The following is a 27,297-nucleotide window of genomic DNA, read 5'->3' on the forward strand; positions in this document are numbered from 1 at the left end:
TCTGAACAATTTGTCCCCCTCACTTCTAAAATGATAGCTACGCCCCTGCACTGAGACACCTCATTTCAATCAAATCTCACACACACACACACACACACACACACACACACACACACACACACACACACACACACACACACACACAGGAGTGAGACCAGACACCCAACACTCATACAGTTGGAGATGGATGGATGGATGGATGGATGGATGGATGGATGGATGGATGGATGGATGGATGAAAATTGAGGCCCCGTGGTGTGACACACACACCTTCCTTGCCTGATCATTGTCCTCGATCTGTCCCAGGTCTCTTCCACTCGCCTGCGCGATTCTTTTCCCTGACACCAGATTCCCCACCATCACTGACGCAGGACCAATCTCTGTACACGCACACACACACACACACACACACACACACACACACACACACACACACACACACACACACGTTACACATTTATACACTTACACAGGCTGATACACACAGCTACTTCATAGCACTAAAATAACATTAACTTTATTAGGAACACCGGCACATTTATTCATCCAATTATCCAATCAGCGTACAAAATCATCCAGATACAGGTGAAGAGCTTCAGTTAATGCTCACAGCAAACATCACATCGGGAAAAATCTCACCGACTTTACTGTGGCATGGTTGTTGGTGCCAGGTGGGCTGGTTTGAATCTTTCAGAAACTGCTGATATCCTGGGATTTTCACACACAACAGGGTTAGAATTTACACGGAATGGTGTGAAAAAACATTATGGTCTTTTCCCCTGGTGTTCAGATGTTTGATGTGAACATTAAATGAAGCTATTGAGCTGTATCTGCAATGTTTTACACACTGCACACATGTGATCAGTTAACTGGATAATTGCATTAATGCACAGGTGCACTGGTGTTCCTAATAAAGTGGCCAGTGAGTGTATCTTCCTCCTTCAAGCAAAAAGCCACATGTCAATCATCCAACATTCCTCTGCCATAAACAAATAAGTACAGACAAGATCCTACTGTGTGTGTGTGTGTGTGTGTGTGTGTGTGTGTGTGTGTGTGTGTGAGTGAGAGAGGGACACACCTGGTTGTTTCTGTCGGGGTTTGGGCAGGTTGGTGACACAGGTGTGAGGACACATGAGAACATTACAGGGATGTAGGGAACCTTCCAGAAACAGCTGCTTGGTCTCAGACAGGTGGATTCCTCCCAGCGGCGTCTTGGGCAGCGTGTTCGCAGGAACCAACGCCAAACAGAACACACCTACATTGTGGATACTGTCTATGGCCTGTGCGCGCACACACACACACACACACACACACACACACACACACACACACACACACACACACACACACACAGAAGAATGTCACACACACAGAAGCATGTCACACACCTAAAACCACAAACAAAGCACAGTGAGGGGGTCTGTAAAGAACCACCTGTAGTGAGCAAAGCAATCTGCCGCAATGTGACCTTTAACTGTGCAAATTACCTACACACACACACACACACACACACACACACACACACACACACAGCCCTAGATGTTGTCTCTTGTTGGTACTAAATACATTCCATAAACTGTCAATGTAGAACATAAAGAACATGATCTATGATGTGGAAGAATGTGATTATGGGGTTCCCTGTTCTCCATACTGTACACTCTCTCATGTCGCTCTTATAAACACAATATAAATAATGCAGTAAACATGACTCACTGATTAAACTAATAATTAACTAATAATAAAATAATAATAAACTAATCCCATTTGTTCAGCTGTAATTAGCAGAAAATCCAAAAATAAGATTAAAGGAATAAATCAGATTTGCCGTGCTGTGTGAACAGAGCCACTGTTTCACTGTAAAGTTCCTCCAGTTTTAATAAGACAAAACCTAACTACAGAACCAGATTACAGAACAGGACCGCACCACAGAAGAAGCAGGTGACAGGTTATCAGTAGAACAGGAGTGCAGTGTGACAGTGTGAGTTGTGTTACATACCTGCAGCACTCGACTCATCCACTGGAAACTGTCCTCCTCTGTGGAGTCGGGTCTCTGTTCCGCCACCACCACGATACGCTCATCATGTAGAACCGTCACAGAGAACACAGCTATCCTGCAGGAACACAATTACACACACATACACACACACACTTACTTTATATTTACACAAGCTTAACATTAACAAAAACACACTTTACATTTACATACACACACACATACCTACACGCACTCACACACACTGATTTGTCGTGTAAAAGACCCTGAATTATTCATTAATAATAAATAATTAGTAATGATGATGAGTGTGTATGTGTGTGTGTGTGTGTTTCAGACACTCCTCCCTCACCTGCCTCTGTACACAAACTTCATGGGTTCTACAGCAAGTGCTGTGGCCACGATGTCATCAGCATTATGCCTTCGCCCGCTGACCACCATCAGGCCATCCATCTTACCAGCGATGAACACCAGACCCCCAGGACCCACGAAGCCCAGCAGGCCAGTCCGAGTGAAGGGGTACTCACTGATCAGAGCGCCTGTGCTGCTCATAGGAAAAACCTGAACACAAAACACAGGTAATAACACGCACATGTAAAACACGAGAGTTCAATTTAAACATTCACAACCTAATCCTGTATGTGTGTGTGTAGGTGTATCTATGTGTGTGCACTTGTGTGTATGTGTATGTGCGCAGACACAAATACAAACACATTGACATACACACAGACATTCGCACGCAGACATGCGCGCGCATGTCTGTGTGCGAATGTCTGTGTGTATGTCAGTGTGTTTGTATTTGTGTGTCTGCGTGTATTTGTGTATGCCTGTGTGTGTGTGTGTGTGTGTGTGTGTGTGTGTGTGTGTGTGTGTGTGTGCGCGCACGTGTGTGCCTATGTGTCTGCATGTGTTTGTGTGTTTGTGTACCTGCGTGTGCCGGGGGAAGCCATGGTCTAAAGGTTAGAGAAGCAGCTTTGTGAGCAGCAGGAACGGCTGAAGTGCCCATGAGCAAGGCACCAATCACCCGGGCTGCTCTGGATAAGAGTGTCTGCTAAATGCCTGTAATGTAGTAGTGTGTGTGTGTGTGTGTGTGTGTGTGTGTGTGTGTGTGTGTGTGTGTGTGTGTGTGTGTGCGTGTTGAGCAGAACTATAAGAGAACCTCAAAAGTGTTCTTGGTCATCCCTGACAGGCCGTAATACGATGTTCCTGTGGCGATGGAGCAAACACATAGCTCTCCAATCTCATCTGTTCGACACAAGAGTGGAACTCCTTCTGGTTTCACCACACACATCAATGCTGAGAACACACACACACACACACACACACACACACAAACTCTTCACTTCATCCACCATTATACACAGTGTTGAGTTTCAGCTTTAAGCTAGCACACACATCATACTCAAGATCGAAATGATGCTCTGAGGAGATGAATGAATAAATCTGTGAAACACAAACTCACTGAAGGATAAACACAACAATTTTCACAACAGCCTTGTTCTTGATTGGCTTCTGTTCCTCTTTTGTAATCAAGCATCTCTTTATTGGTGCTCGTCATAGCTTTCTCGTTATCATGTGTATGTAACTCTCTGAGCACCTACCTGTGTGCGTGTGTGTGTGTGTGTGTGTGTGTGTACCTCCAGGCATGACCGTGCCCACGTCCTGTACTGTGAGAACAGCAAGACGTTCTTCTGTGTCCACTCTTATGACTCCATGGCTCAGACCCTGCATGGACAAAACCCCTCGACCAGGAGGCTGACTGCTGTCATCTGTGGGTCTGCACACACACACAAATTAATACAAAGAAACATAATTAGGTCATTCCTGAGGAGCTATGACATTGAAATATCTGAGATTCAGATCCATCCTGTGTGTGTGTGTGTGTGTGTGTGTGTGTGTGTGTGTGTGTGTGTGTGTGTGTGTGTGTTCATTATAGCAATGAATTACAAATGAAATGATTTTGCTCTGATGACTAAAGCAGAATAAAGTTAGTTATTATCTGTGTTTGTGTCTCTGTGAGATTTTGCTCTCTTTTAAATCCGTTAATGTTCGTGATGGACGTCATAAGTCGTTTCTCCTTTTAAGAAAGCCATGAGGGTGTTGTGTGTGGGGTGATGGAGGGCAGACCAGCAGTAATGACCAGCCTGACAGACAAACCCCGCATGATAAACATGCACACACACACACACACAAAAAAAAAAAAAAAAAAACACAGTAGAACTGAAAGAACCTCTGCAGTGTGCAATTACAGGAGCAGCCTGACAAAAATATTATTCTCTTATGGGTTTTGAGACTCACACTGTGAACACGGAACATTATCTACATTCTGGAACATTTTCCACACCTTCTGTTCTCAAGCTGTAATGTTATAAAAACAACCTGTCTGTAATGTTCTGAAACACTGATGAGGATTTCCCAGTGAGACACAAACTAACATGAATGAAATACTGATGTTCCTACAGAACACGTGCACATTGAAAATTTTTCTAGGCTCACATGTTCAGAAACTGTTCTATGAACCTTCAAGTGTAAGCTGGATGTGTGTTGATCTGCTGCTCTGAACTCTCTGCAGGCACCATTCTGTTTTATTGTTTTGAAATGTTGCTGATGCTGGACACGGAAATTCAATCACTGGCAAAATAAAATTACAAATATCAACTGCACTTTTCTGTTTAAATATTTTTAAAAATTATCAATACGGGAAACATTAAGCTATTCTTGATATGAAAAACATCACAAACACACATTTAATCTCACATGAACTGATTTCCAACATGTTTCTCTCTAACAAAAACCTTTGTCTTTAACCCTGTGTGTGTGTGTGTGTGTGTGTGTGTGTGTGTGTGTGTGTGCGCGTGCCCGCACGCATGTCCAACACCTCCTAATTGCGACAGTAAGAGCCTCAGGTGAGCTAGCACACGGACAGATGACCTCCGGTCTCAGACCCTTACTCTGGAATACATTTAGGAATGCATCACATGAGGAAATCGACCCTGAGAGAGAGAGAGAGAGAGAGAGAGAGAGAGATGAAGAGAGAGGGAATAATAAAGAGAAAAAGAGAAAGAGAGACAGATGTGCAGTAATTATTTCTTATTACTTCCTAATTACTCTGAAATCCTCTGTGCTAGAATCTTGAACACACACACACCTTACCTAACAGAAAACCTAACAGAGTTGTTATGACTGGAGGGTGTGTGTGTGTGGTGGATCAGTGCTAGTGTTGAGAAAGAGAGAGAGAGATAAGATGATGAACTCACAGGGGTTTGAGCCATCTGCCACCACCAGCATGCGCAGTGAACTCAGGCTGATGTCTCTCTGATCTCTGTGAGCCACCAGAGCCCAGTGCATGTCCCTGCTCTTCACACACGCCACTTTAGCTACACACACACACACACACACACACACACACACACACACACACACACACATATATATACAATATATATAAGTAGTAATGCAGGACAGGCTTTAGGATAAAACTTTTGCCTTAAAAACATTTCATCATTACCTCAAAATTCTCAGAGTTGTTTTTATATTTTTATATTTATGATCTGTAATCTGCCATTTTCAACACACAGTACACTACACACTCACTACACTACACACTCACTACACACTAACTACACCCACTCAAGTGTGTCAATTCAGGCAAAAAACTTTCAGAAACCTGTATAGAACATGAACAGTGAACTTTGTTCTTCAGTGAGGTCACACACACACACACACACACACACACACACACACACACACACACACACACACACACACACCTTTATACTGACACACTTTCTGGATCCAGGATAACGGATTGACCTTCATCAGAGAGTACGGGATACTGATCACATGCATCATGTTCATCACACTCTGAGGGAAAGACACACACACACACACACACACACACACACACACACACACACATATTAGATCACCAGAGTGTATATGAAATCATCCAGCTCATCATGAGTGTGACTTACTGTCAGAATTCCATGCCACAGACCCACATCCTTCTTAAAGTCCAACACATTCACTATGGTCTCTGCTGCAAACCACACACACACACACACACACACACACACACACAAACTAAGGTGTTTATTCTTAATTTATTTTGCACATTATAAACAGACAAACTACGTGTGTGTGTGTTTTACCCTCTGTGTATCCGCAGGACTGTGTGAGAGCCTGGCAGTGTGTTAGTAGAGCAATCCTCATCACTGTAACACCCAATACACTGCCATCCTTACAGGTCTTATACTGACACACACACACACACAAAATAAAAAAATAAAATCAACAGCATGAAACACAATTGCAGGATTTGAAAGAGGTCAATCAAACTTAATTTTTTTAAAATGTCCATTAGCATGTTTCGTTTAAGTTTCTTCATCGACAGTACCATATTTGTCACTGTCCCATGAGTTTTCCTTCCTTCTATTGCCAGATTCTGGACACTCTCACAAATATTTAATCACACTGACAGAACTTTGAAACCCCTCTCTGAATCACTAACTTATCATGGTGAATGGGGTTTGTGTGTCCCAGTGATCTGAGAGGCTAAGTTGTCTGGGGAAATTGCCCCTGGTAGGGCCTCCCAAGGCAAAGTGGTTCTCTGAAACCAAACTCCTGGAGAGAAGCAGGACTCCACTCTATTCTGGAGTTGCCCTCTGTGAGCGGTGGCAAGCTAGTGTGGATTTTCTCATAGCCCCTGGTTCGGTGCCAGTATGTTAGAGTTCACCCCAGTGGAGGAGAGATTTGTCTCCTTGAGGTTTCAAGTTGGGGCACATACACTGACTGTTGTCTGTGCTTATGCACCAAACACCAGTATGGAGTATTCAGCCTTCTGGGAGGTCTTGGATGCAGTGCTGGAAGGCACCCCTTTGGGTGACTGTCATTCTGCTCAGGGACTTTAACGATCACATGGGCAATGACAGTGAAGCCTGGAAGGGAGGAACCACCCACCCAATCTGAACCCGAGTGGTGCTCTGTTATTGGACTTCTGTGCTAGGCATAGTCTGTCCATAACGAGCACTATGTTCAAGCATAAGGATCTTCATAAGTACACTTATGAAGATTCAGATCTTCATTAGTGTACTAGAGCACTCAAGGTTAATGATTGATTTTGTAGTTGTATCATCAGACCTGTGGCCATATTTCTTGGACACTCGGGTGAAGAGAGCAGCTGAGCTGTCAACTGATCACCACCTGATAGTGAATTGGATGGTGAGGAAAGATGCTGGACAGACCTGGCAAACCCAAATGTATAATGCAGGTGTGCTGAGAATGTTTAGCAGAGCCCCCTGTCAGAGAGACCGTCAAGCTGTACCTCCAGCAGAGCTTCTCCTGCATTCCAAAAGAGGCTGGGGACATTGAGTCAGAATGGACCATGTTCTGTGCCTCCTTTGCTGAAGTGGCTGTATGGAACTGTGGTTGTAAGGTTGTTGGTGCCAGTCATGGCGGCAACCCGCAAACCTAATGTGGTGGACTCCAGTGGTTAAGGGAATCATCAAGTGAAGAAGGAGGCCTTCCAAGCCTGGCTGGCTTGTGGAACTCCTGAAGCAGGTGACAGGTACCGACTGGTCAAGCGGAGCACAGCTGCAGCAGTTGTGGAAGCAAAACCATGGGTGTGGGAAGATTTTGGTGAGGCCATGGAAAAAGATTTTCTGTTGGCCTCAAAGAGATTCTGGCAAATCATCAGGCCACTCAGGAGGGGAAGACAGTGCTTTGCCCATGCTGTTTACAGCAGGGATGGGTTGCTGTTGACCTCAATGGGGGATATAGTCAGGCAGTGGAAGGAATACTTTGAGGATCTCCTGAACCTGCCTGATACACCTTCCATAGAGGAGACAGAATTGGAGGACTCGGGGGAGGACTAGTTCACAACTAGAGCTGGGGTCATTGAGGTAGTTAAAAAAAAAAACCTCCTCAGTGGCAGGGCTCTGGGAGTGGATGAGACTTGTCCTGAGCTCCTGAAGGCTTTGAATGTTGTTGGGCTGTCTTCGTTGACACATCTGTTCAAAATTGTGTGGAGGTTAGGGACAGTGCCTCTGAACTGGCAGACTAGGGTGTTTTTTTCCCATCTATAAGAAGGGGTACCAGAGTGTGTGCTCCAACTAAAGTTGGGGATGACACTCCTCAGTCTCTCTGGGAAGGTCTATGTCAGGATACTGGAAAGGAGGATTTGTCCGTTAGTCAAACCTCGGATTCAAGAGGAACAATGCGTTTTTCATCCTGGCCAGGGAATACTAGACCAGCTCTGTACCTTCTCAGGGGTACTGAAGTGTTCATGGGAGTTTGTCCAACCAATCCACATGTGCTTTGTGGATTTGGAAAAGGCATATGAGCATGTCCCTTGGGGGAGTCTTGTGGGAGGTGCTCCAAGAATACGGGGTACCGGGTCTGCTGATATGGGCCTTTAGGTCCCTGTATGAACTGAATGAGAGCTTGGGTCACATTGATGGCAGACTTGTTCTCGGTTGGTGTTGGACTCTGCCAGAATCAGTTATCTCTGATTCTGTTCATAATTTTTATCGACAGAATTTCTAGGCGCAGTCAGAGGGTGGAAGGTGTTCGGTTTGGGGGCATCAGGATTGCATTGTTGCTTTTTTCAGATGATGTGGTCCTTTTGGCTTCATCAAGCTGTGACCTCCAGCTTTCCCTGCAACAGTTTGCAGCCGAGTGTGAAGTGACTGGGATGAGAATCAGCACCTCCAAATCAGAAGCCATGATCCTCAGCCAGAAAAGGGTGGAATGTCATCTCCTGGTTGGGGGTAGGTCACTGCCTCAAGTGGAGGAATGTAAGTACAGTATCTTGGGGTCTTGTTCACAAGCGAGGGAAAAAAGAATGGGAGATTGACAGGGGATAAGGATCTCATCTTTCCAGACTTTTATCTCTCAGGGCAAGTTCTGTCAGTTTGCAATAAAATAAAATATCTGGAACACTTTATTACAGACCAAATGTCTGATGATGTGACATGTATACACAGTGCCGTACATTATATGCTCAAGGTAATATGCTGACAAGAAAATTTTATATGTGTTCTGATAAGGTTAAGAGAAGTCTTTTTAAAGTATACTGCATACCTCTCTATACTGCCCCCTTGTAGGTCAAGTTTAAAAAGAAGAGTATGCATAAGCTTCACGTTGCCAATAACGACTGTATATGGATATTACTTAAAAAAACAATGTGGTATAGTGCAAGTGAAATGTTTTGTAAGGCAGAGGTTAACACTTTTCAGGCTCTATTGAGAAATCTGATGGATAAATTTATTTGCTGACTGAATGTTTCTCAGAATGCCATCATCATGTTACTGTCAAGTCCTAGTTTTAGTGTGGTACAGTACCAGTCACTCCTGTGGAAATATTGGTATAACTTTCTTTTATAATGAAGTATGATGAAGTTTTGTATTTTGTTATTTTTCTTCTTTTTTCATAGAGTGTGTATGTTTGTGTGTTTTTCTAACGGACTTTGAGTCTGTCAATTAAGTAATACAATGCAATACAGTCAGACTGCTGCGTCAGCAGTCATGTGGACACTCTACAGATATGTCATGGTGGCAAGAGAGCTCAGCCATAAAATGAAGGTATCGATTTACCTATGAATCTGTGTTCCTAACCTCATCTATGGTCATGAGCTCTGATAATGAATGAAAGAACAAGATACAAGTGGCAGTGTAGCAATTCTGACGGGTGGATGGAGCACAGAAAGCCAGAACTGAGTTCACCAAAACTCTATTTTCCACTCTTTCCTTGACGGGAGAGGAAGTCCGCCACGACCATCTGCGCCCCCGGCCTGTAGATCACCTTGAAGTTAAAGGGCTGGAGTGCCAGATACCAACGGGTGATCCGCGTGTTGGCATCCTTCATGCGGTGGAGCCACTGGAGGGGCGCGTGGTCCGAACAGAGGGTGAAAGGGCGTCCCAGCAGGTAGTAGCAGAGGGTGAGGACCGCCCACTTGATGGCTAGGCACTCTCTCTCAATGGTGCTGTAGCGCCCCTCACGCACCGACAGCTTCCTGCTGATATACAGCACTGGACGATCCTCCCCCTCCACCTCCTGGGACAAAACAGCCCCCAGCCCTCTGTCTGACGCGTCTGTCTGCAACATAAAGGGGAGAGAAAAGTCAGGGGAGTGTAACAGTGGCCCCCCACACAGTGCAGCCTTCACCTCAGAAAAAGCCCGCTGGCATTGCTCCATCCACTGGACCGAATCTGGTGCCCCCTTTTTAGTGAGATCAGTCAGCGGGCTGGTGACATCCGAATAATTAGGTATAAACCTCCGATAGTAGCCAGCCAGCCCCAGAAACTGTCTCACCCCCTTTTTGGTCTTGGGCCTCGGGCAGGCCGCAATCGTTGCTGTCTTGTTAATTTGGGGACGCACCTGCCCGTTGCCCAAGTGGAAGCCCAGATACCGTACTTCCACCCGCCCAATCGCACACTTCTTCGGGTTGGCCGTGAGACCCGCTCGCCTCAGCGATCTAAGGACGGCCCTCAGGTGTTCTAAATGCTGCGGCCAGTCATTACTATAGATTATGATATCATCTAAGTACGCGGCCGCATAGGTGGCGTGGGGGCGGAGGACCCTGTCCATAAGCCCCCACGTACGTATGTACGAACGTAGCGGGCGCCCCAAACAGCCCAAAGGGAAGAGTAACAAATTGGTGTAAGCCAAACGGTGTGGAAAAGGCCATTTTTTCTTGGGATAGTGGAGTCAAGGGGATCTGCCAATAACCCTTTGTTAAATCCAGTGTCGAGTAAAAGTGAGCCGTGCCTAGTCGATCCAGCAACTCGTCAATACGAGGCATTGGGTATGCATCGAATTTAGACACCGCATTAACTTTTCTATAGTCCACACAGAACCGGACCAACCTGTCGGCCTTGGGAACCAAGACCACCGGGCTGCTCCAGTCACTGTGGGACTCCTTAACGATGCCCATTTCGAGCATGGCCTCAAGTTCTTCCCGAACCACTTTTTTCTTGTGTTCGGGTAGCCTGTAAGGGCGGCTGCGCACTACCACCCCCGGGGCGTCTCGATGAGGTCGGTGCGGCCGGGCAGGGGCGAGAACACGTCTGAAAATTCGGTCTGCAACTGGGCAACCTCCATGAGTTGGGTCGGGGAGAGGTGGTCTCCACAGGGGACCGAAGAGGTACGCGATGTCAGTGTTCCCTTTTGAACCTCCGGCCCCAGCTCCGCCTTTCCTGGAACCACTGACACCAATGCCACGGGGACCTCCTCGTTCCAGAGTTTGAGCAGATTGAGGTGGTAAATCTGTAGCGCCCCACCCCTGTCCGTTCGCCTCACCTCATAGTCGACGTCCCCGACTCGCCGTGTGACCTCAAAGGGTCCTTGCCATTGCCAATCAATTTGGAGCTCGATGTGGGCAACAGTACAAGTACCTTATCTCCCGGTGCGAACTCCCTAAGGTGCGTACCCCTGTTGTACAGGCGGGTTTGCCGTTCTTGGGCCTGCCGCAAATTCTCCTGGGTTAAGTGTGTGAGTGTGTGGAGTTTTGCGCGCAGGTCAATAACATATTGAATTTCATTTTTGCTGGGGGAAGGTCCCTCCTCCCAATTTTCTCGCAGTACATCTAGGATGCCGCGCAGCTTACGCCCATACAATAATTCGAACGGGGAGAACCCTGTGGAGGCTTGTGGGACCTCTCGCACTGCAAATAACAGGGGTTCGAGCCATTTATCCCAATTGTGTGCGTCCTCGCAAACAAATTTTTTAATTATATTCTTGAGTGTGCAATTGAACCATTTGACTAAACCATCCGTTTGTGGGTGATAAACGCTGGTGCAGATCAGTTTAATTCCCAATAACCCATACAGTTTGCTCAGTGTGCGTGACATAAACGAAGTACCTTGATCAGTCAGAATCTCTTTGGGGATTCCGACTCGGGAGATGACGCAGAAGAGCGCCTCCGCAATACTGCGTGCTGAGATATTGCAAAGAGACACTGCTTCTGGGTATCACGTTGCATAATCCACCAGAACTAAAACAAAGCGATACCCTCGTGTTGACCGATCTAATGGCCCGACGAGATCCATCCCAATTCTTTCGAACGTGGTCTCTATTAATGGTAGGGGGCGCAAAGGCGCTTTTGGAATGGCCGCTGGATTTACTAACTGGCATTCGCGGCATGCCGTACACCACCTACGGACATCGCCGCGAATCCCTGGCCAATAGAACTGGGCCATTATTCGGGCTAATGTCTTATCCTGCCCCAAGTGTCCAGCCATGGGATTAAAGTAAGTTGCCTGGAATACCAATTCCAGGTGGCTCTTTGGAATCAAAAGCTGTGTAATTGGCTCCTTAGTCTAAGTGTCCTGCGTCACTCGATATAATCTATCTCTCATAATGTAGAAATAAGGGAAGGACGGGGTGGCGTTTGGCTGGAGTGTTTGACCATCGATTACTCTCACTTGGTCAAACCCATGCCGCAGAGTCTCGTCTCGCGACTGCTCTAACGGGAAATCCGCGAGGGATTCCCTGAGAGAGGGAGGAGGAGCCTGCGGCTCCTCGCTCTGACGCAGTGATGATGTAGATGGCTCTGTGACAGCTGCTCCCGCCAATGCCACTCCGGGACCTCCCCCTGCTGAACTACAGCAGGACGCACTCTTCACTAAATGACTCATTAACTCCCCAAATCCCAGCCAATCAGTCCCCAAAAATCGAGTGGGTAAGGCGAGGATTAACCATCGCCTTTACACTCAATTTTTCCCCTCAAAAAAGAATGTGGACCGACACTAAAGGGTAGTTGTGAACATCCCCGTGCACACACAACACCTTCACCAATTGTGCTCCCCCAATGCCTCGTCTTGTACCAGGTTTTGGTGGATTGAGGTCTGATTACAGCCAGAGTCCACCAACGCCTGATATGTATCCCCTTGGACACTCACCGGTATGCGATACGCTCCGGCCTGATCGAGGGCGGCTCCTGGCGCATCAGGGATCCGGACCACCGCGCCCACCTCCATTGCCAAGCACTGCTGCTGGAGGTGCCCCGGCTCCCCGCAGCGCCAGCAAACCGGCCCGGGCTTTCTCTCTGCACTGGTACTCTGGGGCTCACTCACCTGAGGGGGGGAAGAGACAGACACGGAAGCAGGAAACGGGAGGGCACCGCGGGTGCGGCGGGCCGGCTGGGGTGGAGCTGGCCCCCGCCTCCGCGGTGGGGGAACGGGGCAAGGACGAGACACAGAAGGTGAGGGGGAGAGAGAGAGAGAGGAGAGGGGAGAAGAGGAGATCTGCTGTCCTGCTGTCGGAACAGCCGCCAAATGGTCCTCCGCCAGCTCGATGGCCTGATCCATCGACGCCGGGTGATGGCACTGGACCCACTCCGCGGTCCCTTCGGGTAGTTGGGCGATGAACTGTTCCAGTACCACCAGATCGACAATTCCCTTGGCATCGCGGTTGTCAGCCCTCAGCCACCGCCAGCAGGCGTCCCGGAGTTGCTGGCCAAATGCGAACGGCCAGCCGACTTCCTCCAGGCGCAGAGCGCGGAAGCGCTGTCGATGTTGTTCGGGGGTGCACCCCACACGCTGGAAGATGGCCCGGCGGAGGTCTGCGTAGACCAGCCGGCTGTTGGCGGGGAGCTGTAGCGTGGCCAGCTGTGCCTCGCCTGTTAGCAGGGGGAGGAGGCACGCCGCACGCTGTTCCACCGGCCAGCCCGAGGCCTCTGGTGCCTGCTCAAAGAGTGTGAGGAAGGCCTCGGGGTCATCGTGCAGGCCCATCTTTGTTAGGGTGAGGTGGGGAGGGCCCGCGGCAGTGGAGGTGGTGGACCCCGCCGACGCGAGGAGGTGCCGGAAAGCCTGACGATCTTCCTGCTGCGCGAGAAACCTTTTCTCCTGCTCCTTCCGGAGGGCGATTAGCGCCTGGTGCTGGCTCTGCTGGGCCGTGGCGAGGGCGTGGACCAGGTCCGCGAAGGGGGAGGACTCCATGGGGCTGTTTTTCTCTGTGCTCCGATCCCGGGTTTCGGCACCACTGTAGCAATTCTGATGGGTGGGTGGAGCACAGAAGGACGGCAGGCCAGAACTGAGTTCACCAAAACTCTTTTATTTTCCACTTTTCAGTGTACTTATTTGCCACTCTCCCAGTCACACACGCACACACACACACACACACACACACACACACACACACACACACACACACACACACAAAGCGTCTGGTTGGGGAGAGAGCTCCCTTCCTCTGCCCTCTCTCTCCTCATATAGGGCGTGGTCACTAGGGAAGACACACAAAACACATGTTAACTGACTTCAGGTGCAGTGATTCTGCCACTTGCCTTCCCTGACTCTGCCCTCCGGTCACAAACCGACACTTGACCATGCCCCCGCTGCCACAGGCAGAAATGAGCTTTCTCTGCAGGGTGTCTGGGCTCAGTCTTAAAGATGGGGTGAGGAACTTAGACATTTGGGAGGGGCTCAAAATACAGCCACTGCTCTTTCACGTTGAAAGGAGCCAACTGAGGTGGTTCAGGCATCTGTCTCGGATGCCTCCCAGACACCTCTGACGGGAGGTATTTCAGGCATGTCCAACCAGGAGGAGACCCTGGGGCAGACCCAGGACACATTGGAGGGATTATATTTCTCGGCTGTCCTGGGAATGCCTTGGCATCCCCCCAGAGGAGCAGGAGGAGGTGACTGGAGAGAGGGAGGTTTGGGCATCACTTCTGAGACTGCTGCCTCTGTGACCCAGGATCAGATGAGTGATAGAAAATGGATGGATGGATGGATGGATGGATGGATGGATGGATGGATGGATGGATGGACAGAACTTTGTCATTATCTATCACACATGTGTCTCAGATTTTTCTGCCAGGATGATCCCTGTGTTAAAAGTTTATTCTGATCAATAACTCTCGACTCCTGCAGCCATATCCTGTGTGACAGAGTGCTCTATCTCACTGTGACTTAACATGGAAAGCTATTATATTAAAATCTTCGTCATGAAACTGACTTCAGAATTAAACATACGTTAATCATTTATCTCTGTGATATCACTCTGTGATACACCACTAATGGAAGGCATATCTGCTATCAATTCACTCTTCACCCCACAGGCAGGTTAATGAGTGAGACGTTATAACAGAGTAATGCAGCTCTGGAAAGAGGGAGAGGAAATCGGGAAACAGACCGCATGCTCCAGCACCTGTAAAAATGCATACTATACTGAGGAAAAAATGTTTCACAGTGCCAGTAAAACTGTCAGAATTGAAGTTGGCCTTCAAATCAGCTGAAAAATAATGGAGTGAAAATCAATGTGTGCTTTTGGACCTCACCTCAATGTAGGCTGTGTCATTGTTTGCATCTTTAATATGTGGGAACCAATCACGTGGAGGCTTAGACAGGTGTTTTGATTCTGTGACGAACCACAGCAGCTTTGGCCAACCTACATAACAAAACCGTTATTTTAATGAAAAACATCTGAATCCAGCTGTTATCTACAGTCCATAACGAGTCATGCATTATTATTATTATTATTATTATTATTATTATTATTGTTGTTGTTGCTGTTGTGCTGACATAGTTGGTGTGGTTAATGTGACTTCTGTCTGTCTCTCTGTTGTCTGCCTCTCTCTGCTGTCTGTCTCTTTTCTTCTTTCTTTACCAGCACGAAAATCGCTTCATAAGCTCATTACCTTTCCTGTGTGCTATTTATATCCTGTCTCACTGCACTGAGATAAAATTGCTGACTCCTGACATCCCAGTTTAGATCCACACACAATCATCTTTCTGTCCTTCATACACACATTCAGCCACACACACATGCACCCACACCCACATGCACCCACACCCACACGTACCCACACACAGAGCTGACCTTTGAATTGTGGGATTTCTCCAGTGGGGCCTTTAGGGAGCCCCTTATGGCAGGCATCACTGGTCAGAGCCACAGTAACTCCACAGCTCCCAAGGAGGAAGCCGATCTGCTGACTGCCCGCGTCCTGGAACACAGAGAAATAAAATCATGCCTTAAATGGCTGCCCAAAACACACCATAAATCACCGCCTGCCAGGAATAACTGGGGGTGATGTGGCCTAGTTTTGATATTAAACTCAGAGAGACGTGTGTGCGTGTGCACGCACATGCGCATGTGTGAGTGTTTGTGTTTTAAACATGGCCTAAAGAATTTTTTTTTTCTGTTTTGAGGTTATTTTCTTGATTCTCATGACTCCCTCTATTAGTGGAGCAGATAACTAAAAAAATCCTTCAAATGGTGACACAAGCATGAAATTTTGCACAGATACCCTCCTGGATATACTCTTTCAGATTAGGATCCTGGCCACATGAAAATTCAAGATGGCGACCTTTTTTCAAGATGGCCGCCATCAGTATCTGGCAATCTCACACCGAGACCATATATCTGTTGAAATAAACATGCTTTTTCCATTTAAATGAACTTTAAATCATGGGATTGTGATTATGAACTGTTTCCCACAATCATTCAAGATTTAAACAAAGAAGACCTCCAAGTCCAACCTAAACTATCGGAGCTAGGAGAACCCAGCTCTGCCTGCTCCATATCCAGCCACAGACCAGCAGTGGCACTGGGCACAGCCCAGTTATCATGGGGCCACCAAACCAGGCGAACCTGGCTCCAGTCCCAGAGAAAATAAAGAAGAGAAGAAAATGTTGTTCTATTATGCGCAATCAGCAAAGATATCCAACAACAAAAAAAATTAATTGCATTGAACTGCATTGAAAAGAAAGCAACAGGATTCGATTTGTTTTACTTACAGTGACATCTATAACTTCTATGTTATCTTATCTCGTATCTGTTACTGCCCTCTAGTGTTATCTTAATATCTACATTAGTAATACTGTTACACAATCTTATACATATCTTATAACTATAACTATATCTTATAACTATAAAACACTTATGACTAACTTAACTCTAACACTTAACTCTAACACTTAACTCTAAAACACACTTAACTCTAACACTTAACAACACTTAACTCTAACACTTAACACTTAACTCTAACTCTAAACACTTATGACTAACTTAACTCTAACTTATTTGCAACTATATAAAAAACCTTTAGGCTGTAGGAAGTCACAATAATCCCAAAAGTGATGGTCTGACAACGCATGCCACCCACCAAAAGACAAACAAAATCAATGCGCAAAATTTATCTACAGTTCACATTTGCAGGAGCAGAGTGCTGTGCACACAAGGCCCAGCCTGAAGCACTTGCATCTACCATGGCAGCTGGTTTTGCAACCACATTTGGTCAGTTGCTCACAGCTCTTGGCTATGGGAGCATTAGCCGTCCAGAAAATGTGCCACTGTTCACCAGACTTCTGCCATCCCCAGTCAGCAGGATTCTCAGGTTCAGGCTGACACAGGGTTGCCTGGCCCCACACACAACCGGCCTGGTAGGCAGCACGCTTGGTATGTTGGAGAAGAGCGGCTTTGGTTGGCGGGATGGCCTCATAAGGTCGTTGTTTCCTGGCAAATAATTCGAGCCTCGCCTCATCTACAGTGTTAGTAAAGCTAGATCAGTTGACACTGAACCCCATGCCGAGTTACACAGCAGTGATTGATACCAGTGTGCCCTGGTTGTGTGCTGACAATCACTCTTTTGTTTTGTTTTTTTTAATTGCAATCACAGTCACAACTGTAGTTTATAAAAAACGGTTGAATGGGATCTGCACCACACCAACCAAGATCCACATCCAGAAACGATTGCATGTGTGTGTTAAATATGCTCAATTTACAATGGATAAATCATAATTTTCAAGGAGTAGCAGCCATTTTGGGCACCACATTGAAGGCTAACCTTCTTAAATTTATATCAGAGACAACAAAATCTGTAAAATTAGCATATAAGAGCATAAACATGGTTCCCTTGGAAAATTAAATTAAGAAAAGAGGGAAAATAACAAAAAATTGTCACATTCGGGCAGCCATCTTGGAAAATGGCGGCCATCTTGAATTTTTGGCGTGGCCAGGACCCTTTTCTAAAAGAGAGGACATTAAAGCATATTTGTGGAGAATTTCATGCTTGTGTCACCATTTGAAGGATTCTTATGAAATATGCAATTAACCGCTGCACTATATGCAACATGTTCATAATTATTCATTTATATTTTATATCTGAATTTCTGTAAAGCTGCTTTGTGATCATGTCTATTGTTAAAAGTGCTATATAACTAAAAATTTAACTGAACTGAATAAGATCAGTCATAAGATCAGTCTTTTAGCTGGAATGTAAAAAACTGTATTATTTTCTGAGTGGAACTGCATGGAACAGAAGCCAGAAAATGTTCTGCCAGTTTCAAGGTCTTTTTCCTGGAATTTTTGGGCTGAACAGAGATCAGACAGAGCATTGCTAAAGGCACTCCCTGTACACACACACACACACACACACACACACACACACTCCTCTTCAGCAATAAGACCAGCGTCTATATGTGAGCATGATGAAGTCTCAACACACCAGTGACATACTGTAAGTGACATTCAACAAAGACAGTGTCAAAAGCACACAAAGGCATCTACAATATTTATATGGTCAAAGCAGAAGTTTGCACAAAGTCTTTGCGACATAAATAATATATCAACATTAATATTTTGTGCTGTAAAGCCACTTGCACTGGCATTACACATCAGGAGCTCAGGCAGGGAAAAGACGACTCACTACTGCTGGAAGAAAATCACATCAAGTCTTTATCCCCTTTGGACACAAGGAAAAATGCTATAGAACTTCATGCGTACAATTGTACACATTATGCCCGAAGGGGTTAAAGTGAAAAATCAAAATCACATTAAATCTCCGCTCAGCAGTACACTGCAGAGGAAAACTACACCACTTTAACTCACAGATTCAACTCACAGTTTCAGCACACTGCTTCAATGCACAACTTCAGCACACAGCATCAGCTCAGTTTCAACACACAGCTTCAGCATACAGCATCAACACAGTTTCAAAACCAGCTTCAGCACACAGTTTCAACATACAGCTTCAGCACACAGCTTCAACACAGCATCCACACAGTTTCAACACATACAGCTTCAGCATACAGCTTCAGTACAGAGCTTTGGTACACTGCTTCAGCACACAGCTTCAGCACTGAACTTCAACAAACAGCTTCAGCACAAAGAGTCAACACAGCTTCAACATACAGATTCAGCATACTGCTTCAACACACAGCTTTTGTACAGTTTCAGCACACAGCTTTTAATGCACAGCTTCAACATAGAGCTTCAGCACTGAGCTTCAACATAGAACTTCAGCACACAGCTTCAGCACACAGATTCAACAACCAAATCCAGCACAGTTTCAACACACAGCTTCAACACCTATAAAGCATTGGATGGTTTCAGTACCTGAGCAAACCTCTGGTCTTTTATGGCTGGCCTGCTTAGCTTCAAAGGTTCAGGCTATTTGTTGGTACCTCAAATAGTGAAGGCTACAGCAGGGGGCAGAGCCTTCCCTTACAAAGTCCCACAGTTATGGAACAGACTTCCAAGAAGTGATCGGGACTCAGACACAGTCTCAGTGTTTAAGTTTAGGCTGAAAATATATCTGTTTAGTCAAGCCTTTTGTTAACAGCTTTTTATTATATCCCCAATTCCATAAATTTGGGACACTGTGTAAAAATGTAAATAAAAACAGTATATGATTATTTGCAAATCTTGGAAACCATATATTTCATTGACAATAGTACAAAGACAACATGTCAAATGTTGGAACTGAGAAATGTTCTTGTTTTTTGAAAAATATATGTTCATTTTGAATTTGATGTCAGCAACACGTTTCAGAAAATTTGGGACGGGGCAACAAAGGACTGAAAAAGTTGTGTAATGCTAAAAAAAACAAATTTGGTTAATTGGCAACAGGTCAGTAACATGATAGGGTATATAAAAGAGCATCCCAGAGAGGCGGAGTCTCTCAGAAGTAAACATGGGGAGGGGTCCACCGCTCTGTTAAAGACTGTGTGGGCAAACAGTGCAACAATTTAAGAATGATGTTCCTCAATGTAAAACTGCAAAGAATTTGGGGATCACATCATCTATGGTACATAATATCATTAAAAGATTCAGAGAATCTGAAGAAATCTCTGTATGTAAGAGATAAGGCTGAAAACTGACATTGGATGTCTGTGATGTTCAGGCCCTCAGGAACACTTCAGAAAACCATCGTCTGTGAAAACAGTTGATTACTGCATCCACAAATGCAAGTTAAAACCATATATAAACAATATACAGAAACACTGCCACCTTCTCTGGGCCTGAGCTCATTTACGATGGACTGAGGCGAAATGGAAAATTGTCCTGACGTCTGATGAATCAAAGTTACAAATTCTTTTTAGAAATCATGGACACCACATCCAAGAGGAGAGGGATCATCCAGCTTGTTATCAGTGCATAGTTCAAAAGCCAGCATCTGTATGATGGGACATGAGTGCACATGACATGGGTAGCTTGTACATCTGGGAAGGCATCATTAATGCTGAATGATATATACACGTTTCAGGGCAATATGCTGCCATCCAGACAAAATCTTTTTCAGGGAAGGCCTTCCTTCTTTCAGCAAGACAATGCCAAACTGCTTTCTGCACATATTAAAACTGCATAGCTCCATAGTAAAAGGATCCGGGTGCTAAACTGGCCTACTGCAGTCCAGACCTGTCTCCCATTTAAAACATTTGGCATTATCTCTAGCCGCTTTATCCTGTTCTACAGGGTCGCAGGCAAGCTGGAGCCTATCCCAGCTGACTACGGGCGAAAGGCAGGGTACACCCTGGACAAGTCGCCCTACGGTCAATTTAGAGTCACCAGTTAACCTAACCTGCATGTCTTTGGACTGTGGGGGAAACGGGAGCACCCGAAGGAAACCCACACGGACAGAACATGCAAACTCTGCACAGAAAGGCCCTCGCCGGCCACGGGGCTCGAACCCGGACCTTCTTGCTGTGAGGCAACAGCGCTAACCACTACACCACCGTGCCGCCCATTTGGCATTATGAAATGTAAAATACGACAAAGGAGACCCTGAACTGTTGAGCAAATGAGATTGTATATCAGGCAAGAATGGGACAGCATTTCTCTTTCAAAACTACAGCAATTGGTCTCTTCAGTACCCAAATATTTACAGAGTGTTGTTGAAAGTAGAGATGATGCAACACAGTGGTAAACATGCCCCTGTCCTAACTTTTTTAAAATGTGTTGCCGACATCAAATTCAAAATGTGCATATATTTAAAAAAAAAATAAAATAAATGAAATTTCTCAGTTTAAACATTTGATGACAATTTGCAAATCTTGGAAACCCTATATTTCACAGAAAATAGTCTCTATCTATCTATCTATCTATCTATCTATCTATCTATCTATCTATCTATCTATCTATCTATCTATCTATCTATCTATCTATCTATCTATCTATCTATCTATCTATCTATCTATCTATCTATCTATCTATCTATCTATCTATCTATCTATTATTTTCAATGGGATTTCCAAGATTTGCAAATCATCATATTCTGTTCTTCATTTACATTTTACACAGTGTCCCAAATTTATGGAATTGGGGTTGTAGGTAAAGCAGAAGATCTGGACTTTCCTCAAGCAAAGAGTGTTTTGGTAAACTGGGATGTATGGATGCTGTCGCCCCCCTGTTCACTCGGGTTTGTTGATGGTGGAGTGGCTGCTATTTTATGTCCCAGGGCTCCCTCATGTCTGTGTTACCTTCTGGCTCTCCCTTTTAGTTATGCTGTCATAGTAAATTTTGCCATAGTCTCTGATTGCACTCAGCACACAATGTAGACTGTTCTTAACCAATACATGACAATGGGTCATACTTTCTTTCTCTCTCTCTCGCTCCCTCTCTATATCAAGCTACATATGTCACTCCTGAGATACCAGTGATGCTGGCCTCTCCTGCTCTCCGGACCTGCCTGATCCATCCTGATGCCCTACACCTGGCTGGAGTTCTCATCACTTTGCTCCTGTGGAGGATGACCCCATATGTACAGCCCAAATGGTGTAGTCCATTTACAAGATGGCTTTGGGCTACAATTGCCATGGGCAGTTTTGTACTCAAGTGTCCATCAGTGAACAGTTGATAACTGTGGTGGCAGCTCAAGAAATCCTCTGCCATTTTTCTGTGTTACTCCTCACCTTGCCATCGTAATGGTCCTGCAGAGACAGCACCACTTCGGGACCTTTGTTTTGGACCACCACTTCCAACGTGGTGATGGGGCAGAGCCTGCCAACTACACACAGTTGACTCCAGTCAAGCAGCGCTGCTTTCTACCCTTCTTGAGCAGCCAGGGGAGTATAAATAGGTGCTGCCAACTAAACAGGTCAGTGCTCTCCAAGTTCCAAAAGCTTGCTGATTCTTCTCTCCCTTCTGTCTTCAGGCTACGAGGCCGACAACAAAGACAATGATGAGGAAACACCATTGCCCTGCGAGAGCTCCTGTGGCTCAACTCTACTGTTCTAGCCAAAACCTGTGAAGCTCCAGAGGATTAATTTATGCTCCTGCCAAGTCTGCCTGCAACTTGGCTCAACATTCCCTCATGCCTTTTCCCCTTCTTCCCTTGAAACACGAAAAAAAAGAGCACTTTAGTTTTTCCTCGACTTTGGATTGATCTTGGGTTGATAGGTGAACACAGACAGATAGGTCTGTGTTCACCTATCACAGCTCTCAAGTTGCCACATAACAAAATAGACTTTATGTTAAAACTATTATGAATTTCCTGGTTACACAGTTGTACTTTGTACTATAGGACAAAGTTATAGAAGTGAGTTCTTTATAATCACATTATCTGTTATCACCCAGATGAGGATGGGTTCCTTCTGAGTCTGGTTCCTCTCAAGGTTTCTTCCTCATGTTATCTCAGGGAGTTTTTTCACACCACTGTCACCTCAGGCTTGATCATTAGGGATACATTTATAAACTCATATGTTCAAAATTTATATCCGGAACTTATATACTTCTGTAATGCTTCTTTGTGACAATGTCGATTGTTGAAAGTGCTATACAAATAAACTGAATTGAATTGAATAACTTGACAGCTTCTCACCTTACGGGTCAGAGGCACCTCTATCGGCACCGGGACAACCTCCGCCAACAAACAGCCATAAAATGCCACCATGAATGCAGCGGGATCGTTATTTGGGAATACTAGAGCCACCTGACAGACAGAGAGAGAGAGAGAGAGAGAGAGAGAGAGATGTCAGAAGTTATACAGGGCCCGACACTAACTTGACACCAATGTAAGTGTAATTAGACTCTAACAAACTAATTGGCTGCAATGTCATTGTGGGCAGGAACTGTGTGCTGATTGATTACAGCGTCATTTTTTTTGGGGGGGGGAACTGTGGACTGATTGATTACAATGTCATTCTGGGTGGAAAATGTGCGCTGATTTTTTACAGTGTCATTGTGGGTGGGAACTGTGGACTGACAGGCTTTGTCATTGTGGGTGGGAACTGTATGCTGATTGGTTACAGTGTCATTGATGATAAGATGTAAAAAGACAGCATCAGTGTGTACACCAGACCATGACTCACCCGGTCTCCTGGCCGCACCATGGGCTCCTGTTTGGTCCCCAGTTTGTGCAGGATGTTGTAAGCAACTTTGATGCTGCGTGACCACAATTTCCCTGGATCACACACACACACACACACATACATACACACACACACACACACACACACACACACAAATGCATTAAATATATCCAACATATCTAAAGTGCAAACAAAAACATTCAACATACAATTTAAAGAAAAGATGAGAAAGCGTTCTAAGAACACAAATATAAACAACATACCTCACAGTTTGGTTACCATCAATCAAAAACTGCAAAAATCAGATACATTATTATTATTATTATTATTATTGGGGTGTATGGGGTGTCCAGTGGGCCTAGTTCCTTTGGTGGGGGGCTAGCACCTCTGATGGGGGAGCTTGCTGTGTCCTTTTTAGGAGAGCTCAGCCATCTTTAGCCTTCCCTCTGGCACCCAGTTCTCACCTGTGGCTCCTAGTAGCTGTAGCATGCGCAGCGGCCACACCCCGGTAAACTGCTTCGGCAGGCGGGCTAAACCAGGTGAGGGTAGCTGTTGGGCCTCAAGCCCTCAGTGAGCTTTAAGGAATGCCCTTCCCAAGCATGCAAAGTCTGGATTTGCACTGACGGGGTGGAGGTGACCAACAGTAGGTCCAACGGCCAAGAAGGTGAACCAGCAGGCCTTGCAGAAGGCTCAGGGCATGGTGAGCACAGAAGGAGCCGTGGCTATCTGCTGTATCCATCCTTATCACCAGCCATCTTGCTCTATCTTGCCACTGGAGTATGATAGGAATGGATGAGAGAGTGAGGCTGACTCTGCACAACTCTACCTGACTTTAATCAAATTCATGCGCATCTCACGACATCACCCTTTTCACTTTGAAGTCCTGTGGCGATGGGCGAGCGACAAAGCAGCAGGTGTGGATTCACTGGAAGCTGTAGCCACAGATCTGCACACAGGTGGCTCAGGCCACAGGGTCGCTTCTCATCAACCAAAGCAGCAGCGGGATTCGGCAGCTGTCTGAACGACTGAGCAGCCCTCTTTAGGAATGCACTGCTCACCTCCGTAGCCTGAGGAAGGGGCTAGAAAAGGTGCACTAAAAATTGCCTGCTTCTCACAACCCTTCTCCACCAGCATACCGCAGTTGGTGGGATCCCATTTCAGCAGTCAAAGAAAAGGAGAGAAAACAAAGAGGGTACCCCTCACCATTGCTTGGTGGAATGTACACACACTGCTTGACAACCCTGACACAGACAGACCAGAGAGAAGAACTGCGCTAATAGCACATGAACTGTCCAGGTACAACATCTGCATTGAAAGAAAAAAAGAAAGAAAGAAAGAAAGAAAGAAAGAAAGAAAGAAAGAAAGAAAGCACAACTTTATTCATCACACAATTGTGAAATTTCCTCTCTGCATTTAACCCATCTGAAACAGTGAGCACACACATGCACACACACATGAGCAATGAGCACACACACATACCCAGAGCAGTGGGCAGCCATGCTAACAGCACCCGGGGAGCAATTGCTGCACTGTCCAAAACCCGCCTTGCAGAGGAGGGACAACTCACAGAGGTGGGCACTGGCTACACCTTCTTTTGGAGTGACCACAGCAGCGAAGAACGACGTGAGGCAGGTGTGGACTTCGCCATCCAGTCCAGCTTTGTTAGCAAACTGACAAGCCTTCCCAAGGGCTGAAGCGACCAACTCATGACTCTGCGTCTCCCCCTGCCCAGAAAGCATCTTGCCACTGTCATCAGCACCTACACCCCTACCATGACGAACCCAGATGATGTCAAGGACAAGTTCTACGAGGACCTAGAAGCCTTGACTGCCACAGTCCCCAAGTCTGACAAGCTCATCATTTTTGGTGACTTCAGCGCTAGAGTTGGTACAGACTGGACAGCCTGGGACGGAGTCATCGGGAGAAATGGCATTGGCAAGTGCAACAGTAACAGCCTTCTGCTGATGAAGATGTGTGCCTCAAACCAGCTTCTCATCACCAACACTGTCGTCCGCCTCCCAGCCCGCAACAGAACAACATGGGTGCACCCAAGATCTCACTGGCATCTCATCGACTACATCCTTGTTAGTCAGAGGGACCAGCATGATGTCAGAGTCACAAAGTCCATGCACTGTAAAATATTTCAGCCTTGTTTAGTTATGTACACCTACTTTTTCTCTTCAACTCAATGAGCTCTGAAAAGTGTTTTAATTTGAACTAATCTGTGCAAGTTTTCAAAGGTTAGACTTAAATTACTTAGTTGTTTTGACTAATTGAGACTTTTTCTGAGTTGAAACAAAGATAATTGTCAAATTGAGTTAACTTGCATTTTCAAGGCAGCAGGTGAACTTGCATTTCCAAGTTAAGCCAATTTGAAATGTTTTACAGTGTGTGTGGTGCCAAGTGCTGGACCGACTACAGACTTGTTATTAGCAAGATGAATCTTCACATCCAGCCCAAGAGACTGAATGCAAGCTTAAGTCTGAGGACGCCCAAATGAAATTGAGCAATTAACTCAACACCCAGGTCTGTGCTCTCCAGTTTGGAGTCAAGACCATTGAAGAAGACTGGGCAGCCTTCTGAGATCTGGTCCACACCACAATCCTCTCCCACCTTGGTCCCTCTGAGCACAAGCACAAGGACTGGTTTGATGAGAATGATGTGGAGATACAGCAGCTCATTGAGAAGGAGCGGCAACTACACAAGGCTCACAAGGAAGATCCTTCATCCCATCCCAAGAAAGCAGCCTTTTCAGAGGCTCGCAGAACTCTCCAGGCCAAGCTGAGAGAGATGCAAGACTGCTGGCTGAGCAGAAAAGCAATGGAGATTGAGGTCTACGCCTCAAAACATGACCCCTGCTTCTTCAATGTCCTACGCACTCTGTATGGACCACAACCCTTTGGCACCTCGCCCATCTACAGTGCTGATGGTGCCACCCTCCTAATTGACAAGACACAGATCCTCGAACAATGGGCTGAGCACTTCTGCGATGTCCTGAACCAGCCATCTGCCATCAACGAGATGGCCATTCAGCAGATGCCCCAGGTAGACATCAACATGGAGCTAGCCGACCCCATCACTGAGTCCGAGGTGGAGAAGGCCATCAACCTTCTTTCCTCTGGAAAAGCTCTGGGAGCTGATGCCATCCCAGCAGAGGTGGTCAGCCCTTCATCACTAAGCTCACAGAGGTCTTTCAAATTATGTGGGATCAAGAAGCAATCCCCCAGGAGCTGAAAGACACCTCTATTGTGCACCTGTACAAGAGGAAAGGCAACCGTCAAGTGTGCGACAATCATCATGGGATTTCCCTGCTGTCCATAGCTGGAAAGATCCTGGCTCGTGTCCTGCTGAATTGCCTGATCACACAACTTGAGCAGGGTTACCTGCCAGAAAGCCAGTGCAGGTTCAGAACCAGACGAGGAACAGCATACATGGTGTTTGCCACACACCAGCTGCAGGAAAAGTGCTGGGAATAGGGACAGGACCTGTACATCACCTTTGTGGATCTGACAAAAGCCTTCGACACCGTGAGCTGGGAAGGACTGTGGAAAATCATGTCCAAGTTCGGCTGCCCTGACAAGTTTGTCACCATGGTCAGACAGTTCCACGAAGGAATGCGTGCACAGGTCCTGGATGATGAAGAGGTATCAGATGCTTTTGAAGTGACCAACGGCGTGAAACAAGGGTGTGTCCTGGCACTGACCCTGTTCAGCATGATGTTCACCGCCATGCTGACAGATGCCTTCAGAGACTGTAGAGTTGGTATCCCCATCA

The 27,297-nt window shown here is 46.1% G+C and overlaps 1 protein-coding gene across 7 annotated transcripts in view; it reads right to left on the minus strand.

Moving 5' to 3' along the window:
• dip2ca (disco-interacting protein 2 homolog Ca) overlaps positions 1-27,297 on the minus strand; it is a 210,705-nt gene that overhangs the window by 58,349 nt on the left and 125,059 nt on the right. For 4 of the 7 annotated variants that reach the window (XM_060899645.1, XM_060899646.1, XM_060899642.1 and 1 more), the window contains 15 exons: positions 23,524-23,615; positions 23,034-23,144; positions 15,815-15,938; positions 15,273-15,382; positions 6,145-6,247; positions 5,968-6,032; positions 5,764-5,857; positions 5,251-5,370; positions 4,872-4,986; positions 3,631-3,770; positions 3,153-3,289; positions 2,346-2,554; positions 1,997-2,111; positions 1,079-1,280; positions 271-380 (listed from right to left, as the gene is read on the minus strand). In XM_060899645.1, the coding sequence (XP_060755628.1) occupies positions 271-380; positions 1,079-1,280; positions 1,997-2,111; positions 2,346-2,554; positions 3,153-3,289; positions 3,631-3,770; positions 4,872-4,986; positions 5,251-5,370; positions 5,764-5,857; positions 5,968-6,032; positions 6,145-6,247; positions 15,273-15,382; positions 15,815-15,938; positions 23,034-23,144; positions 23,524-23,615 (1,847 nt within the window). The remainder of the gene's footprint in view (positions 1-270; positions 381-1,078; positions 1,281-1,996; positions 2,112-2,345; positions 2,555-3,152; positions 3,290-3,630; positions 3,771-4,871; positions 4,987-5,250; positions 5,371-5,763; positions 5,858-5,967; positions 6,033-6,144; positions 6,248-15,272; positions 15,383-15,814; positions 15,939-23,033; positions 23,145-23,523; positions 23,616-27,297) is intronic. The other 3 variants (XM_060899648.1, XM_060899644.1, XM_060899643.1) reach the window with 2 other exon arrangements.

The sequence above is a fragment of the Neoarius graeffei genome, chromosome 19 (assembly GCF_027579695.1).
Source record: "Neoarius graeffei isolate fNeoGra1 chromosome 19, fNeoGra1.pri, whole genome shotgun sequence".
NCBI lineage: Eukaryota > Metazoa > Chordata > Actinopteri > Siluriformes > Ariidae > Neoarius > Neoarius graeffei.